Here is a 19,691-nt window from a genome sequence, read left to right as displayed (position 1 = left end):
CCAACATTCTAATTAAACTTTAGATTGCTTTTGGTTTGCTTCGATTAACCCTTAGGTCCATATTTACACGTAGAGTGGAATCATTATCGAGGTCACGATTACTCGGTACCGAGAACGACTAACAGGCTATGGCGTTGGCTGGGCAAGTTAAGGAGTGGGGCATGCTGCTGGTACCGTGCATTTCTTCTGCTGTTGCTGCTCCCTGGTGCACGTTAGTGCTGGTCATTCGTGTGCTGTGTTCTACTAGTGGGGTCTGCCACAGCAAACCTGGAACTGCCTGGCCAGCTGCCACTTCATAAAATAGATGAGTAGACTGTGCTCGCATACATTCAATACAGTACTTATTTTACCCGATGAACACGCTCAGTGTCCACTGAACGGATCGTTTTGATCGCAAGCTTCGGCACCGATAACACCCATTCACCTGTCTCGGCATCACCCGGTATTCGGAAGCCACTGGAGCTATGAACTTTTAAATCTAGATTGAAAACTAATTTCTTTAAAACTGCTGTTTAGTTTGTTGTCCTTCCCCCACACCTCAAATAAACTAGCTTAGCTACTACATACAGTGCCAAAGAAGTTCAATTTACATACCCTAAGAGCAATAAACATTACTACTAGAAAAGAATCTGGTTATTACATCTGTACGCTTGTTAACTCCTGATCGAACAACCAAGTAACCACTGCTGTTACCAATTAAGTTTATTGTGGTTAATGAGCTCCTGAGAGGTGCCGTTGACATTGAAAGTGTCACTTGATTTGCAAAGGGAGAGTGGTGGGACCAGTAATTTTTTTAATGAAGTGCAGTTTCCAGTGATTTCTCTCGGTCAGGATATACATTGAATCCTGGTCTTGTGCAAAGTCTTGGGATGTGGTAGAGCTCACTTATTCTTTCGTAAAGCTTATGTACAGGTAGTATTACGGATTCAGTTTTAAGTAATTTAGCCGTTCAATTGCTTCGTCCCCAAGCTGGTGAATTGCAGATGAAACCACCCTCTCCATCACCTTCAAACTTATATCCGAGTGCGTGACGTTTTATGGCATGTGGTTTGTAAATATAATAACACCCATTTAACCTTGCTGGACATTTTTTATTTGACATTTTTTTTATCATTTCAACATTGAAATGTACTTTTCACATGGCATGCATTTACACACTTGTGAACCAAGGTGAAATGAAAGTGCAATTTCTATTTTAAAACGTGTTGTCGAGAATGTTCATGAACACCAACAACACTGAAAGGCTCACAGATGATAATGGGATTCCAAAACCAACTACATGTCATAGGCAAGTGGCTTTGCAAGAATCTCTTTTTGCTGTTGGGCTTACGATCACTCCAACCTATCAGCTTTATATTTGTTAGGCTTCTTCGTCATAACCTCAACAAGTAGTACAACCCACTGTAAAAGTGGATTGATTTTCTTCAAGTCGCTCAACCCTAATTAAGCCCAGTTATTTATATCCAACACGAGAAGAAACAGTCGAAAGGTCCTCGGAATATGTTGATGGTACCAAAAGCTGGATAAGAAAAATCTTGTAAGATAACATTGCTGCACATGAACTTTTTTTATATCGCTCAAATCCAACATTCGTGTTGTTGCCAATCAGTTGGTAACATTAACATTTTCATATGTACAACAAATAAAAAACACCCATTTAGAGTATTCTTATGGCACAAAATCATGAGGTTCTTTGGAGTTGCATTATTACAATCACTGCACATAGATTCACCTAAAGTATGTGGTTCATAGTTGCATTTAGAATGTGCAATTGCTCACAACAGTTGTCGTGAGTTGCACATAGAATTAGAATTTTCCATGTAAATTAAAATATAAGCTCTTGACATTCATTAATATAGATCATATATCAACAATAGTTCCATGCAAAAATGTATACTAAATGAGATGTAGTTAATGGTGCATGATAGTTTACACAGCACACATCACAGTAATGCATAGCGCAGCGGCATGTGATGCTTGTATGCAGCTCTCAAAACCATGACCCTAGTACCATACTGCATAGCTCATGATAGCCTTCTGCAGTACAATTCAGTAGTCTTAAAATATAAAAATGTGGGATTACACATAAGTACTCTAAACATCTGCAATGTTCATCTTAATTTTTAACATGTTATGTTGAAATATTTAAATATACAAACACTCCCCACCCATTTAGCACGTGGTGTGGTTATTTTCAGTTGGTGAGCTTGCTCTGTAGAAGCTGCAGTCGACATTCAATTGTCTTGTGGATTATCTGCAATCCCTCCAAGTCCAGTTCCTTCACCAGCAGGAGCACAGCGCTCAGCACATTGGCATTCTACAAAAGGGCAGCCGTGAATTAAGGTACAATAGAATAAAAACAATCACACTCTCCATGATGCTCCACTCACCAAAAGATACAAGACGGGTGATAAACTGTATTCTACCGATGATAAAAAACACTCCAAAAAGACGCAAAGCAAACTTGTGCCTGGTGCCAACAAAGTTGTACAAATGTGGTCTCACCTACTATAAAAATACAGTGGGGGGGGGGGGGGTGGCACGTGCCCCCCCAATGATCCGATCGAAATCCCTAATTTTCATCGGATCATTGTGGTTTATTAGTAATAATTCGGCATTTTGCGACCCCCACTGCCACTGTGTAGGATATTATGTGCCAGCGATTCTATAAGATGATAGGACAATAGTCTGAGTCCATAATTGGCAATAAGTAACGGCAAAGCAGTTCTAAGTGACTCAGAATTGTGCGCAGTTGCGTATACAGTACACGACTTCCCTGAAGGCATTCACCTTCAGCGAGCGCGATGTCGATCACACGGTTCGAATTCGACCCGCGATCGATTGTGTGCGCCATCGCCGCACACGAGTCAAATAACAAGCAAGGGACAAGTCCTTACTTACTAACAACTCCTATCATTATTCATTGCTGGAGGGGTTGCCCCCCCCCCACCTGAAAATCCTGGCTCCGCCATTGGGGGGGGAGGATTTGTGCCTTGCAGTCGATGGAATACAGTTATAGAGACAAAGGCAAGGCAAATGACAAGACGAGGCTTGCGAGAGTACAATCGAAAGAGAAAGTAATTTTTACGGAAAATAATTGAGAGGGCTCACCGATCACTTCACAAACAACGTTGGTATCTGTGCAACTAATGATAATCGAGTGAATGTGTGGCATATGGAGGGACCCACTTTGGAAGGGATTTTTACTGGAGAAGAGTTGGAGCAGGAGTACTTGTCAATAGGTAGAAGCTTCATGCCAAGCTGTTGTCGTATTTTACTGCAGAACAAAGCAAAATATTAAGAGGGACACGCCATATTTTATCATTGTTACATGCATTTAACCAGGTAAGCATCACCGAGTCTCAACTCTTTTTCCGGGTCCTATCAAGTTGTTGCATCTATATTCTTGGGTCTTTCGGTAAAGTCACGTAGATAGGTTCAAATAAAATAAAAGAAAACTACGACGTTTTGATCGCAACGACTGCTTGTGTTGCGATCGAAACGTCGAAGTTTTCTGTTATTTTTGATTATTTTCTTTGAACCTATCTACGTGACTTTACCGAAAGACCCAAGAATATGAATTCCTGCAGTCACGCAAGCTTTAAATCAAGATTTTGTTGCATCTAAAGGCACTGTTCCTGTGTGTAATCCAAAATGTAGTAACTGGTATGTAACCAATGCCAGTTACATTGTATGTTTTGTTAGATATTGGTGGAAACTGGAAGAACAAGGAGGAATCCCATGTAAAACACGGGAGAACTTCCAAACTCCACGCAGAACGATGCCCAAGTCGGGTATCGAATTCAGGCCCTTGCCATGACGCGCAAGTGTTAGCACTGGGCCACCCTGCCGATCATATGTTTGGGAATGTGCCCTTTATGGATATTCCCAGTCAAAAAATATCTAATTAGCGCCAAGGCAAACAATATCCAATGGGAATCTTACTTTGTTTCTATGAGGCTGAAGTTGATGGGATCCGTGTCTGCTTCAGTGAGGCTCTCGTTGGTTCCATCTCCAGACTGGCTGATGTGATCATTTGACTTCAGAAGCTCATCCTGCACCTGTGCTGGATTTGGTGATGTGATATCCTCCCCTTCCTTCTGTGCTTGAGCCAGTTCTTCCTCTGTGACAGCTGAAACGTGGACCATAAATATTACATTCGATTAATCTTTTTTTTTACGAATCCTCAAGGATGTTGTGTGCAATCGTTTCAAAGGATTACATTGTGTTTTTTAAACTACAATGAGTGGTCCCCAACAGAAGAAAGTATTTAATGTAGTGGGCAATATGCATCAATGGTGCGGACTTGACACAGCTGACCCCTTCACTGATCTGGATCTGTATTTTCGTGGTTACTTTGATAACGACAGCGTTGTCATTGGCGTCACATCTACGTAGCTTCTCGCCCGCTATGTTCTCAATCTTTGCTGTCTCTCTTCCTCTTCTCCCTGTGCTCAAGACATGCTTTCGCTCTTTCTCTTATTGTCCCCCTTCACTGGAACAAACTTCCCCTCCACATTAAGCAGTCACCTTCGCTCACTAGTATCATCTCTGTACTCAACTCCCTTATTTTCCCGAGCTCACACCATGACCCCTTAATCTCCCCCTCATAACCAGCACCGTTACTTTTCCCTCTTCATATTCTCATTACATGGCTATCACTTATTATCCATTCAATCAATCCATTCATCATTTCCTGTAAATTTAATCAAATTCACGCATTGAATATTTGCCTATTACTTCCTCTCATCTATTTCATTCACCTCATCTCCACCATTACATTCACACGCTGTACCATTGTTAATTATTTGTTAAACGCCTTCATTAAGGTGCTACATACATTCCGTTAAGATGAGATCATGAGGCAAGGGAATGTCCATTCAAAACTCTCATTGAAAGAAGTTGGACATCACACCATATTATAACGGCCTCTGTAAAGTGATATCACAGAAACTACTTCTCGGGTCTCTTCCATCACCAAAAACATTTTAACTCGGCAGTCATTGGTAACTGGGCCGAGACTATTGCTTGCTACACTTGAGAACCTGGCTGTCTGGACATTGACTGCATGTCCCAGCGTGGGTATATCAGCGCTGTCATTCGGGATTAGCCCCCTGAGCCATCCCCAGCCATCTCGGTAGGTTTAAAAAATAAGGGTTTTGGTTGCGTACCCTGGTTATCCAGCTTGTGCAGACCAGGCAGATTCCGCAGCACACACATACGATAGTGGTGGGGGTCGGTCCCACAGCAAGGGTTATCAGCCAGCCAGAGCACACGCAGATGAGGCAGGGTTTTGAGGTGCCACAGCTCTGCCAGGCTGACGACTGCATTTCTGCGCAGGTAGAGCTCCCGCAGGCCCACGCATTCTTTGAAGTCCTTCAGCGTGTCAATATTGTTCACACTGCAAGATGTGCAACATGGCAATTTGAAATCGATCGACTTGCGATGTAAGCAATAACCGCATGATAGTTTGTTTTCATTACATATCCATATACAGATGCACCTTTCGATGGGTACTTTCAGAAGTGAAATTATGAAACTGGGGTAAAGGTGTGCATAACAAACTCGTGCATTGTGGTGTGTTGAGCCATGTGATCTTCTGCTTAGGTTTGGGAAATTTGACTTCCAATAAATATTTAGTTAAATCGGAGTAAAAATGAATGATTATATTACTTCCTCTATATGTACAAAGATAAGTGAAAGTGTAATTGTTAATATTCATAATTTCGGAATATGCAACGTGTTAGTTTTCTACGGAATATTTACTTGTAAAATGGTATGGTATATATTTTTTTAATCTTACCTTAATGTTAAAACTTCAATATTCGGCATTTGCCGAAATATGGACACCTGAGACACACACACAAAAGGGCATACACATTGTTATGCAAACAACACTATCCAGTCTGGACAATCTATACACATTAATTGATTTATCATTCTGAACTGTTAACGCTCACATCGTTACATTTACTCTACAAAACTAGTGGCATTATTAAACGTGCATAGCACTATACTTACATCTGAAAGTTCACTTCCCCTGGATGGGGTAAAAGGAAAACACAGTGTTAAAAGACATTCTTGATTTTAAGCTTACGTTACTGCAGGAATCCATACTCTTTGGTTCTTTCGGTAAAGTCACGTAGATTGAAAAAATAATAATAGATCACGACGTTTCATACTGCTGTTATTTTTTCTGCCTGAGGACGACCGCTTGTGTTGCGATCGAAACGTTGTGATCTCTTCTAATGTTTTCTACCTACGTGACTTCACAACCATGAATAGCACTCACCACAGATAATGCAGCAATTCCTGTGGAGCAAGTCAAGTACATTTTATTTTGGTTTACATGCGTGGCGTCGTGCCATTCTGGCACAAATCTCTCCACTCAAAGCGCCATCATTAAAACCCAACATGAAATTAGAACCTTTGAAACAACAGCATAAACCACTGGGACCGTATTTCGGGGAAAGGCGGGTAGGTGCAGTTGAGGTGACAACATCAATGCAAGTCGCATGCAACCAAGGTAGCAGCTTCATATGGAATTTATAATGGGAAACCTCTGATCCACAACCCTTACATGCTAACTGTCCACAGGCACCAGCACATCAGCGATATTGTTCCTAAGATATTGTTTCCTTTTTTGTCCAGACACCCCAGGGGTTGTAAATGTCAGCTGTAGGTGCTCAGCTCCCTGCTTTGCGCACAAAATGTAAATATATTGTATATCGCTCGCTCTCAATACACTCCACTCACTGGCAGGCGTGGTGGGATAAAGTGTGGGTTCTCCCGCCTCTGCCAACACGTCTACTCAACGTGGAAGAGTCGACCAAGCACCATGTCGAGAGCTCCCTTCTTTAGGCAAAGGTTCAACGCAGTGTCGTGGGCCGCCGTGGCCTTTCGACGTTCGCGCGTTACCAATCGGTGGATTCATTACCAACATTTCCCTGGGAACGGTTAAATTCCTTGCTTTCTGAACCAGTGACCGATTGCTGTTAAACAATGCGTGGTTATTTTATGTATTGTAACAGGACCCTGCGGGGTGGGCTGGTAAGAACGAATAACCAAAGAATATAAACATAATGTATTATTACACTTGTTAAGCCAAGAAAGCCCCACTGAGTCAAAATGTTTTTGTAGGGTCCTGCCAAGTGTTTGCAGTAGGGGGCGATGTTGCTACACCTAATCGAACGATACGAAGGGAGAGATTGAGGCCTAGTTCTAGGCTTTAGGCCTAGCTGTAGGCTTTAGGGCGCTGTGAGTTAATTTTTAATTTAAATGTTTTAATGATTTATGCAAAAGCTTTAAATTTAGATGTTTCTATTTAAAAACATGAGGGAATGTAACATTGTTAAACATAACTCCCTTTCACACACGCGGGGGTACGATACGAAGGGAGAGTTTCAGGCCTAGTTCTAGGCTTTAGGCCTAGCTGTAGGCTTTAGGGCGCTGTGAGTTTTTTTTTGTTTAATTTCAAAGTTTTAATTAAAAGCTATCTCAGGGAATTATTAGGGCGCTGTGAGTTTTTTATTTATTTTCAAAGTTTTAATTAAAAGCTATCTCAGGGAATTATAAGGGAATGTTACACGTGTTTAGCCAGGAAAGCCTAATTAATTTAAATGTTTTAATTAAAAGCTATCTGAGGGAATTATAAGGGAATGTTACACTTGTTTAGCCAGGATAGCGTCACTGAGTCTAAAGGTTTTTGTAGGGTCATGCCAAGTGTTTGCAGTAGGGGGCGATGTTGCTACCAGGATAGCGTCACTGAGTCTAAAGGTTTTTGTAGGGTCATGCCAAGTGTTTGCAGTAGGGGGCGATGTTGACGGACAGACGGACGGACACATTAATCTATTGGTGGTCTGGTCCACTTCGTTCCTACCAGTGTAGTGGTGATACGTGCTGGGGTAGGGATCGAGTGCCAGCGCGTAGTGATTGGCTGTGTGTGTGGTGACGCGCGCTGACGGTGAAGGATCAGGGGTCAGCGTGGGGTCGTGGGTTATGTGGTGCTGATTGGCTGTGTGCCGGTGACGCGCTTGAGAGGGAGTGATCGGGTGGCAGCGCGGCGTGATTGGTTGACGAGTGGGAACACGCGCTGGGGGAAAACGGATCGTAGAGATAGCGCGTCGTGATTGGTTAACTAAGGAGCGATGCTCACGTCGAGGTCCGCATCCGCTCCGTCTCCCGTGAGGAGGGACTATATAAGGTGATGCACACAGGCGTACGGGGAGAGTGTAACCAGCGAAGACTGAAGACGGAGAGGAAGAGATAGGGCCCTGCGGTACCCAGTCCCGCTGTCCTGTGGGGACCGGGACTCTGTGTAACCCAGAGGCGGAGTGTAGGGTGAGCATGCAGTGTGTGTAGCCAGAGGCATAGGGTCTACACGAGACGAGTGATGTGTGTGTAGCCAGAGGCATAGGGTCTACACGAGACGAGTGATGCGTGTGTAGCCAGAGGCATAGGGTCTACACGAGACGAGTGATGCGTGTGTAGCCAGAGGCATAGGGTCTACACGAGACGAGTGATGCGTGTGTAGCCAGGGGCACAGAGTCTACACGAGCTAAGTGAAGAGTGTAGCCAGAGGCATAGAGTCTACACGAGCTAAGTGAAGAGTGTAGCCAGAGGCAGAGAGTCTACACGAGCTAAGTGAAGTGTGCAGTCAGAAGAATAGAGACCACACGTTGTATCGTGACAAGTCAAGATTTAATAAAAAGTGTGTTACCCGTCAAGGAGTTTCCTGCCGTCATTTCCCATACTTCAACTGGCGTCAGAAGTGAAACAGTCTTCCAAGCATGGATACAAGGAAGACCCGTCGGACCCACGGGATTGACCGCGAGGATAACCTTGACGACTCGGGCCAGCTGCCATCGGGGGGTGAGGACGAAGAATGGCCCACGCTGCAAGATCCGCCGACGGCGCCGGATGAGCGACTGGGGACCGATGCCGTGCTCCGCGAGGCGCACTCCCGTCTGGCGGAGCTGCTGCTCGCCGCCGCGTCCATCCTGGCGGAAATCAGCTCGTCGGCTGGAGCGGGGACGGCGGCGGACATTCTACAGGGTCGCCCCGCAGATTCCCGCCAAAATGACTTGGCGATTCCCGCCATTTCATCTGCGCCGACTTTTGGCGGGAACGGCGACCGCCACGTGGCGGCGGTTCTCCAAGCGCACCCGCTTACGTCATCAACGCGCGCTGCGGACCGCCATCAGACACCCGCCACTGGGGCCGCCATCTTACACACCGACGGGGCGGCGGAAAGGAACCACGAGGCAGAGGACGACTTCATTTTTCAACAGCGCCTTCCCGCATTGTCAGCCTTCAAGGCGGAAGGCGGGGACTGGGGCCAATTTCAGCGCAGGTTTTTGGCGCATCAGGAGATGTCCGCCTGGTCCGACGCTACGGCGCTGCGGGCACTGCCTGACATGTTGGACGACAACGCGCTCGCGGCCTTCATGTCCGCACGGAGGTCGGACCGCTCCACGCTTAAGGCAGCGCTGGGTCTCATGGCCAAGGTCTACGGACCTCCCTCGGCGTGTCGCCATCATTTTTATGCAAGGGGAAAGGCGGACACGGAGACCGCGCTCGCCTATCGCACGGCGTTGCTGGCTCTCGCCGATGCCGCATTCCCTCGTATGGACGAGGAGGGCCAGGATGCGATGGTTTTGGAGCAGCTGCTTAAGTTGGCGCAGGACCTGGGGGTCCCCATCAACACGGCCGACGAGATCGATATTTCTTCCTTGCGGGTCGCTACGAGTATACAAGCGCACGAGGTCCTTCAACGCAAACAGGGGGTCGTCTGCAACGCTGCCGTGGCCTCAGCTCCGGGTCCGGTGATCACCGAACCCCAAGTCGTCAGCCCACGAGAGGAGGCGTTCACCGCGGGACGACCAGGGGACTGGAGGTCGGGGGGTCGTTCGCCTCTGCGATCGGCCCGCAAGCTGGAGCAACCGAGATCTCCGACGACCCTCATCACGTGTTATAACTGCGGCCTCCGGGGCCACGTGGCGTCCGGTTGCCGCGCTCCACGTCAGCGCGCCATGGGATCTCGGCTGGACGACGACCAAGGCCCCAAGTCATCCCTACAAACCCCGGCAAGTCGCGGCACCTCACATGCTCGGCCCACATACTCGACACGCATGGGCCGTCGCGGTGCGGCGGAGGAGGGCCGGTTAGGGTTCGGGGATTCGGTTCGGCGAGGGGGGTTCGGCCGGGACCGGGGAGACATTGAATGGTCGGAGTTGGGGCACAGAATTGTGGCTGCTTCAGCGGGTTCATCCGTCGTTACGGGATCTATTGATTGGGTCGAGGTCAGGGTGTTAGTGGACACGGGGGCGTCGGCGACTATTATATCGGACCTCATTTACAACATTCTCCCCGTCCAATGCCGTCCGCTGCTCCCAGTGGATGTGCCATTTTACGCCGCTAATGGGGGATCGTTGGGCATTATCGGTCAGATTAGGGCGTCCATTTGCATTGGAGATATCAAATTGTCGGGACCCGTTTTCGTTTCGTCTTCTTTGGCGGTTCCTTGTCTATTGGGCACTGATTTTTTGGCTAAGATGCCCATTAAAATTCTCATCGATCAGCGTTGCATTGAACTACCATCGGGTCGCCGTATTTCATTTTTGACGAACCCTACTGAAATTCGGACGGCGTGCGCTACGATACAAGCGTTGGCGACACAGACCGTGCACGTGCCCCCGGGTTCACAGATGTTAATTCCCCTCCGGTTGCGGAAACCATGGGTGGGGGGGACTTCGGAACAAGGCATGCTTTTGGGTCCTTCTAACAGAGCTGTCGGGGGGGTCGATTTGTCGGTGGCTCACACTTTGGTTCGAGCTGACAAGGATCCGTTTGTGATGGTTTTAAACGCTGGGTCGCGGCCAGCCGTCATTCAGCAGGGCACCGTGCTGGCTCACGCGGCACGGGTCCCTGCGGATGAGCGGCTGGTTGCGCAGGTTGATCCGAGCCCCACGCAGAACATTGAACCGAGGGAGGACCTTGAATGGGTCCATTCGCTGTGCGCGGACTCGGACGATTTGTCAGCGGTACAGTTGGGTGCGCTGCGCGAGTTGCTAATGGAATTTTCTGATGTGTTCAGTAAACATAAGTATGACATTGGGTGCACGGATTTGTTACGCCACCACATTGACACGGGCGATGCGGCACCGGTCAGGCTAAATCCCTTCCGACTGAGTCCTGCTGAGAAGGAACATGTTCAGTCGGCCGTTAACGATATGCTAGAAGCCGACATTATTTCGCCTTCCTCCAGTCCTTGGGGAGCACCTATTGTGCTGGTTAAGAAGCAGGACGGGTCCTTGCGATTTTGCGTAGATTTCCGTCGCCTGAATAAGATCTCTGTGGCTGACGCGTATCCGCTCCCCAGGATGGACGAGTCCCTCGATGCATTGTCTGGTGCGCGATATTTTTCGACTATTGATTTATTATCGGGATTCTGGCAGTTGCCACTCGATGAAGAGTCTAAACCTAAGACGGCATTTCGGATTCCAGGGGGCCTGTTCCAGTTTAACCAGTTACCCATGGGACTTCACTCCTCTCCAGCGACGTTTCAGCGCCTTATGGAGTTGGTTTTGTCGGGCTTGCAATGGGATACGTGCTTGATTTACCTTGACGATGTCATTGTTTTCAGTAAAACATTTGAGGAACACCTCCAGCGATTGAGAGGGGTGTTCTTACGAATGCGATCGGCTAAATTAAAATTTAAACCGGCCAAATGCCACCTTTTTCGTAAGTCCGTTAGATACTTGGGTCACATTGTCGACTCTTCGGGGATCTCTACCGATCCCGCGAAGACGGACTGTGTCAGTTCATGGCCGACACCCACGTCAGTTTCGGACGTGCGCAGTTTCATCGGTTTTGCTTCGTATTACCGCCGATTCGTTGAGCACTTCGCCACTATTGCAAAACCCTTGCACGCTCTAACGGCGAAAGGAGTGAAGTTCCGATGGGGACCGGAGGAGGAGGCCGCGTTCTGCTCACTCCGGGACGCCTTGGTGGGTGCCCCACCCTTGCGCTATCCGGATTTTGCGAGTCCCTTCTTGCTAGATACGGATGCTAGCAACACGGGCATTGGGGGGGTGCTATCCCAAGTCGTTGGGGGAGTCGAAAGGGTGGTCGCTTATGGTAGCAGGGTGTTGTCTCCGGCGGAGCAGCGCTACTGCGTCACCCGTCGCGAACTGCTTGCCATTGTTTTTTTTGTACAACAGTTCAGACCGTATCTCTATGGTCGTCACTTTACGGTCCGGACGGACCACGCGGCGCTACAATATTCATTGAGGGTCGCCCAACCCTCGGGCCAATTGTCACGGTGGTTGGAAGTCCTCCAGGACTATCAGTTCACGACTACATACCGTAAGGGGTTGCGACACACAAATGCCGATGCCCTGTCGCGATTGTTGCCTTGTCAGAAATGTGCGTGTCTATCGGGATCGGCGCGCTGTAAACCGCCGGTTGTGGAAGATATGGGGGCATTGGCTGTGACCGCGGGCGCACCAATCGGGGATGTCCCCGCTACCTCTCAGGGTCAGGACTCGCTGCTCTCACTGTTGCTGAGTGAGTGAGGCCGTCTCCAAATGGCGGACAGCTCCCTGCTAGCATTGCGCCGCAGGGCGGGGGGTCCCAAAGAGGACCAGGAGCGAACTGGCTCCTACGTACTTAAACAAGGCATGTTAATGAGATGGGACAGTTTGTCCCTGCGGCATGCACTTGTGGTGCCTTCCGCTGTGAGGGGGAAAGTTGTTTTGGCCGCACACGAACGCCTCTTGCATTTAGGAGTAAACAAAACGCTTGCCCTGCTTCAGCGTGACTATTATTGGCCGGGGATGGGAAGTTACGTGGTGAATATTCTGAAGGGATGCGTTGAGTGCGCCAGGCGAAAACCACCGCCCGTGGCAGCTAATCCACCGCTGCAATCTATTCAAGTCTCGCGCACTAACGAGCTCGTTGCGCTCGATATTCTGGGGCCCTTTCCAGTCACGCCTAGGGGTAATAAGTACCTGTTGGTGGGGGTCGAATATTTTACCCGGTGGCCTATGGCGTGGCCACTCGCCAACCAGTCGGCGGCGGCTGTGACGGACGCCTTTGTCCAGGGCTACGTCCTGGACAAGGGGGCTCCCGAACGCTTGCTGACCGACCAAGGGAAAAATTTTTCAAGTAAATTGCTGCAAGAGGTGTGCGATCTGTTGGGTACTAAGAAGGTGCGTACCTCCCCGTACCACCCGCAGACGGACGGGATGGTGGAGAGACTCCACAAGACTTTGACTTCTATGCTGTGCCAGCAGGTGTGTGAGGCACATGTTGATTGGGACCTGCAGGTCCCGGGGGTCCTCGCCGCGTATAGAATGGCCCCCCATGCAGCGACGGGATTTTCCCCGTTCTATCTGATGTACGGTCGGGAAGCCGACCCGCCCATGGAAACGCAGCTTGGCCTGTCCGCACCACGACCTAATTCAAAATTGGCAGAACATATTAAATTTAATATTCATAAGCTGACAGAGGCAAGGGAGGCCGCACGGCTTAATTCGCGGGCTCGCCAAATTGCAAACGAGCGGTTGCGTGCACGGAAGGTGTCCGTGCACGACTGGAAACCAGGTGACAGGGCCTGGCTGCATTGCCCTCAGGCACCGTTGGCTACGTCGCCTAAATTGTTGAAGCCATGGCGGGGACCCGTGGAGGTCGTGCGTGTTGCACGTCCCCAGTGCGTTCAGATAAAATGGGGAAAGCGACGATGGTACGTCCACCCCTCCCGACTGAAACCGTTCTCGCCTCCATATGGCCTCCCCTTGTGTCGTGAGGGCCGAGCATGTGACGTGACCGACGACCCAAAGGGGGAAATGTCTCTGCCTGATCCTCACATGTTTCCGCCTGATCTCCTCCCAGGTGTCTCGGAACTGACAGCTGCCGACCACCGGCGGCCGGATCTTCGCGGCGGGGCCGGTCCTTTCAGGGCCGATCCGCGCCGTCTAGAGCAGCCGGAGCCACCGGACGGTCGTCAGCGTCCCGTCCCATATGACGGACCGGCCAGACGGACTCGCGCCAGGTCGCGCTACTTTTTATGACCTACCATGTGAGGAGTCGAGGAAGCTGGAGCGCCTCGTCACTGCGTTTAGTCACGGAGACGCTGGGCACGTTCATTTTCTGGAAATCGCTTTTATTGTGTTGTTCGTCGGGCTGTACATAGCTTCTTATCGAGGTGTTGTGTGTGTTGTTGTTGACTTTTCTTGTATTAGTTGTCAATTTGTACATAGGTTGCTGTTGTGTTGTTGTTGTTGCGTTACGGGGCACACTGGGGGGTGGGGTTTTTGTTGTGTTAACGTTGTGTTGTGTTGTTGGTTAGCAGCCGGGCCGGCTGCGAGCTATGTGGGAGGGGGTGATGTAGTGGTGATACGCGCTGGGGTAGGGATCGGGTGCCAGCGCGTAGTGATTGGCTGTGTGTGTGGTGACGCGCGCTGACGGTGAAGGATCAGGGGTCAGCGCGGGGTTGTGGGTTATGTGGTGCTGATTGGCTGTGTGCCGGTGACGCGCTTGAGAGGGAGTGATCGGGTGGCAGCGCGGCGTGATTGGTTGACGAGTGGAAACACGCGCTGGGGGAAAACGGATCGTAGAGATAGCGCGTCGTGATTGGTTAACTAAGGAGCGATGCTCACGTCGAGGTCCGCATCCGCTCCGTCTCCCGTGAGGAGGGACTATATAAGGTGATGCACACAGGCGTACGGGGAGAGTGTAACCAGCGAAGACTGAAGACGGAGAGGAAGAGATAGGGCCCTGCGGTACCCAGTCCCGCTGTCCTGTGGGGACCGGGACTCTGTGTAACCCAGAGGCGGAGTGTAGGGTGAGCATGCAGTGTGTGTAGCCAGAGGCATAGGGTCTACACGAGACGAGTGATGTGTGTGTAGCCAGAGGCATAGGGTCTACACGAGACGAGTGATGCGTGTGTAGCCAGAGGCATAGGGTCTACACGAGACGAGTGATGCGTGTGTAGCCAGAGGCATAGGGTCTACACGAGACGAGTGATGCGTGTGTAGCCAGGGGCACAGAGTCTACACGAGCTAAGTGAAGAGTGTAGCCAGAGGCATAGAGTCTACACGAGCTAAGTGAAGAGTGTAGCCAGAGGCAGAGAGTCTACACGAGCTAAGTGAAGTGTGCAGTCAGAAGAATAGAGACCACACGTTGTATCGTGACAAGTCAAGATTTAATAAAAAGTGTGTTACCCGTCAAGGAGTTTCCTGCCGTCATTTCCAATACTTCACCAGTAACAGGACCCTGCGGGGTGGGCTGGTAGGAATAATACTTAGTACCGGTACAGGGATATCGACCGGGTATAGAGGAGTTAAAGAAAAAAATTACTGTATTCTAGTGTAATGTTAATTAAAAGTGTTTGTTTTGACAAGAAACGCTGTGAGATTTAAAGACCCCCCAACACCACCCTCAACACCACCCCTCCCACCAGCCCTCACCACCCCCCCACCACCACCCACCACCACCCAACCCCACCACCACCACCCCACCACCCCGACCACCACCTTCTGCAGTAGACTTAGCGAAGCCTTCTGCACTAGGCCTCGCGAAGCCTCTGCAGTAGGCCTCGCGAAGCCTTCCCTGCAGTAGGTCTCGCGAAGCCTTCTCTGCAGTAGGCCTCGCGATGCCTTCTCTGCAGTAGGCCTCGCGATGCCTTCTCTGCAGTAGGCCTCGCGAAGCCTGCCGCACTAGGCCTCGCGAAGCCTTCTCTGCAGTAGACCTAGCGAAGCCTTCTGCACTAGGCCTCGCGAAGCCTTCTCTGCAGTAGGCCTCGCGAAGCCTTCCCTGCAGTAGGCCTCGTGAAGCCTTCTCTGCAGTAGGCCTCGCGAAGCCTTCTCTGCAGTAGGCCTCGCGATGCCTTCTCTGCAGTAGGCCTCGCGAAGCCTGCCGCACTAGGCCTCGCGAGGCCTTCTCTGCAGTAGGCCTCGCGATGCCTTCTCTGCAGTAGGCCTCGCGAAGCCTTCTCTGCAGTAGGCCTCGCGAAGCCTGCCGCACTAGGCCTCGCGAAGCCTGCCGCACTAGGCCTCGCGAGGCCTTCTCTGCAGTAGGCCTCGCGATGCCTTCTCTGCAGTAGGCCTCGCGATGCCTTCTCTGCAGTAGGCCTCGCGAAGCCTTCTCTGCAGTAGGCCTCGCGATGCCTTCTCTGCAGTAGGCCTCGCGAAGCCTGCCGCACTAGGCCTCGCGAAGCCTTCTCTGCAGTAGACCTAGCGAAGCCTTCTGCACTAGGCCTCGCGAAGCCTTCTCTGCAGTAGGCCTCGCGATGCCTTCTCTGCAGTAGGCCTCGCGAAGCCTGCCGCACTAGGCCTCGCGAAGCCTGCTGCACTAGGCCTCGCGAAGCCTTCTCTGCAGTAGACCTAGCGAAGCCTTCTGCACTAGGCCTCGCGAAGCCTTCTCTGCAGTAGGCCTCGCGATGCCTTTTCCACAGTAGGCCTCGCAAAGCCAGCCGCACTAGGCCTCGCGAAGCCTGCCGCACTAGGCATCGCGCCGTGCTTTTCGTGCACAAATAAGGCGATTAAATGTATCTCGTCTCTGTGTTAATAAATGTTTCTTGTCTCTGTGTTAAAAAAACGTGCTGCGTTTCAGTAAAGTAATTTTTTTTAAAAACGTGCTGCGTTTCAGTAAAGTAAATTTGAAGCGAAGTTTAAAGTTTCGCCGTGAGGCGCCGGAAGCGACGGCCATCTTGTTTATTTCACAGATCGCAGGGGGAGCGGGCGGCCATCTTGTCGGACAGGGTCATGCCAAGTGTTTGCAGTAGGGGGCGATGTTGATACACAGACGGTCGGACGGACACATTAATCTATTGGTGGTCTGGTCCACTTCGTTCCTACCAGTAATAGGACCCATATCTCAGAGGGCGTCCCTTGTCTGTAAACATCTGGCAGGCAGATCAGTGGCATTGGTTGAAGAGAGCCTGAACATTCTTCAGATGAGACAATGAATGTGGTCCAGAGTTGTGTCTCGTGTTGCACCAATGCTGCTGAAATTATGCAATCTCAGAAAAAGTGTGGCTGATGGGATGTGTAAAAATAAAACTATTGCTTATGTTGAGTAACCGATATGGAGACGAATAATCGTGAATAATACTTGTCCACATCTCTGTGTACACCCCCTAGCGCCTGGCCAAGCCACCCCCCCTACTTTCCACCCCCCCACTCTCTACCCCCCCCCCCAACTCTACACCTCCCCCACTATCCACCCCCCATCCACCTCCCCCACTATCCCCCCCTCCCCCCACTAATCCTTCTCCACTTCCCTCCACCATCCCCCTTTCTCCACCTCCCCCCACTATTCCCCCCCTCCACCTCCCCCCCCCCCACTATCCCCCCCTCCACACACTACCCCCCCCCCCCCTCCACACACTACCCCCCGTCCACCTCCCCCCGCTATCCCCCCTCCACCCACTATCACCCCCTCTTCACCTCCCCCTACTATCCTCCCTCCACCTCCCCCCCCCCACTATTCCCCCCTCTCCAACTCCCCCCCCCCCCCACTATTCCCCCCTCTCCACCTCCCCCCGCTATCCCTCTACCTGCCACCCGCTACCCCCCCTCCACCTCCCTCCGCTATCCCCCCCTCCACCTTCCCCCACTATCCCCCCCCAACCACCTCCCCCCATATTCCTCCCTCCACCTCCCCCCGCTATTCCACCCTCCACCTCACCCCACTATCCCCCCCCACTATCCCGCCCCCACTATTCCCCCCCCCTATTCCCCTCCACTTCCCCCCCGCCCCCCTCCACTTCCCCCCCCGCCCCCCTCCTTCCCGACCCCCTCCTTCCCGTCCCCCTCCTTCCCGCCCCCCCCTCCTTCCCGCCCGCCTCCTTCCCGCCCCCCCCTCCTTCCCGCCCCGCCCCCCCCTGCTTCCCGCCCCGCCCCCCCCTCCTTCCCCCCCCCCCTCGCCCCCCCCTCCTTCCCCCCCCCCTCCTTCCCGCCCCCCCCCCCTTCTTCCCGCCCCCCCCCCTTCTTCCCGCCCCCCCCCCTTCTTCCCGCCCCCCTCCTTCCCGCCCCCCTCCTTCCCGCCCCCCGTCCTCCTCTTTCCCGCCCCCTCGCCGCCATCGTCGCCATGGCAACCGAGCCCCGTCCCCTCGCTCACCAGCAGTTGAGCTTGCGGACGCTGGACAAGTCGCCTGCGCGCGCCCGCGCCAGCACCAGCTTCTTCGTGAGAGTCTTCATTGCCGCTCTCTCTCGCCAACTCCCTCTCTGTCCACGCTCTCTCCGCTCTCGCCTCTTCGCACGAACCCCGCGAGCCGAGCCCAAGAAGCGACGCCGCCGTCGCGACAGCGCCCAACACAGCCGCTTACTGCGCACGCGCGTGGTTAACCCAACACGCCGACGTCACCGCGCTTCGTTGATTCCGTACCAGCGTGGCGACGTTGCCCTGTCGTTACCGACGCGGTGACGTCACCGCGGTCACCGGCGTGGTGACGTCGCTGTCGTTAACGACGCGGGTGACGGCACTTGTTACCAACGGTGACGTCACCATTGTGAATAAGCGCGGTGATGTCACCACTGGTTCTTGCTTTCCAACGTCTCAACAGCTGAGAAGATGTTGCACCTGGGTCAGCCACCACCAGCACGGAGTTTTCAGCAGCAGGAGTTTGCTCAAACATCACTTGATGCTAAAATAAATATACATTAGGCCCGGTTCATCCATAACATCATCATTGGTAAATCTCCGCTATCCTCTTAATAACGTATTGATACATTTTAATGTACACATTTTAGTGAGGGACTGTCTTTTTGTGGTCTGGGGCTGTTTTTGATGTTTTACTGCCTTTCCCAAGCCTAGGAATTGATTTACTCATGCAATTTGAACGTATGCTGTATTTATTTAAGGGGTGCCACGGTGGTGTGATGTTGGTCGTGGTGCCTGTATATTTGAAGTTTGCATGTTCTCCCCGTGGTCGCGTGGATATAAATACATTTAGATAAGATTATTTTGCTATACATTTCCACAGGACAAGCCACTTCGTTGAGATATAATTTGTGGCCGGGACGCTTCTGAAAAACAAGTTAATAGCTCAGTGTGCTTTAACTGGCAAGATGAAACATTTCGATTTAAAGCTTTCGTGACTGCAGGGATTCATCTTCTTGGTTCTTTCGGTAAAGTCACGTAGAAGGGAAGTAATAAAATAATAAAAATAAAACAATTCTCACGACGTTTCGGCCACAACGCAAGCAGCCGTCCTCAGGTGAAAAACAGGTCTGTCGAGGCGACAGCGTCTGAATGAAACAGCACACGTGCTTGGAGCATATATATATGGAAGGGGGGAAAAGGGCGCCTTGACAAAAGAATATGCATATCAAAGGCATTTAGCATATTTATGGGAAATGCAGGTATGTGATTAGTACTACTCATGCCCGTGCATTATGCAGGATTAGCAGCATCAAAGGGAAGGGATATGGGAAATGCAGGTATGTGAATAGCACTACTTATGCCCGTGCATTATGCAGGATTAACAGCATCAAAGGGAGGGGATAGGGGTAGCATTAATAAAGGGAAGGAGTGTTAATAGTATGTAGCTGCAGTAACTAAAACCACCACGTAAACAACTAAAGTATAAACTACATAGTATCATTAGTATACTAAATATACTTTACAATAAGCTGAGTTACTAACAGTAAGTAATACATTACAATTCTACGTCGTAAAAAATATAA

General features: G+C 50.7%; 1 protein-coding gene across 1 annotated transcript; it reads right to left on the bottom strand.

Annotated features, from left to right (window-relative positions):
- Positions 1 to 1,070: 1,070 nt before the first annotated feature.
- On the bottom strand, positions 1,071 to 18,337 carry CFAP410 (cilia and flagella associated protein 410). Its single transcript, XM_078610409.1, has 7 exons — positions 18,124 to 18,337; positions 6,022 to 6,040; positions 5,804 to 5,850; positions 5,172 to 5,401; positions 3,946 to 4,132; positions 3,190 to 3,277; positions 1,071 to 2,317 (listed from the first exon to the last, which is right to left on the bottom strand). Exons 1-7 carry the CDS (start codon positions 18,201 to 18,203, stop codon positions 2,195 to 2,197), a joined length of 774 nt encoding a protein of 257 aa, XP_078466535.1. The 5' UTR covers positions 18,204 to 18,337; the 3' UTR covers positions 1,071 to 2,194.
- Between the last annotated feature and the right edge of the window lie 1,354 nt (positions 18,338 to 19,691).

This window comes from Lampetra planeri, chromosome 2 (genome assembly GCF_965212315.1).
Source record: "Lampetra planeri chromosome 2, kcLamPlan1.2.h2, whole genome shotgun sequence".
NCBI lineage: Eukaryota > Metazoa > Chordata > Hyperoartia > Petromyzontiformes > Petromyzontidae > Lampetra > Lampetra planeri.
This window is presented reverse-complemented; position numbering and strand designations above follow the sequence as displayed.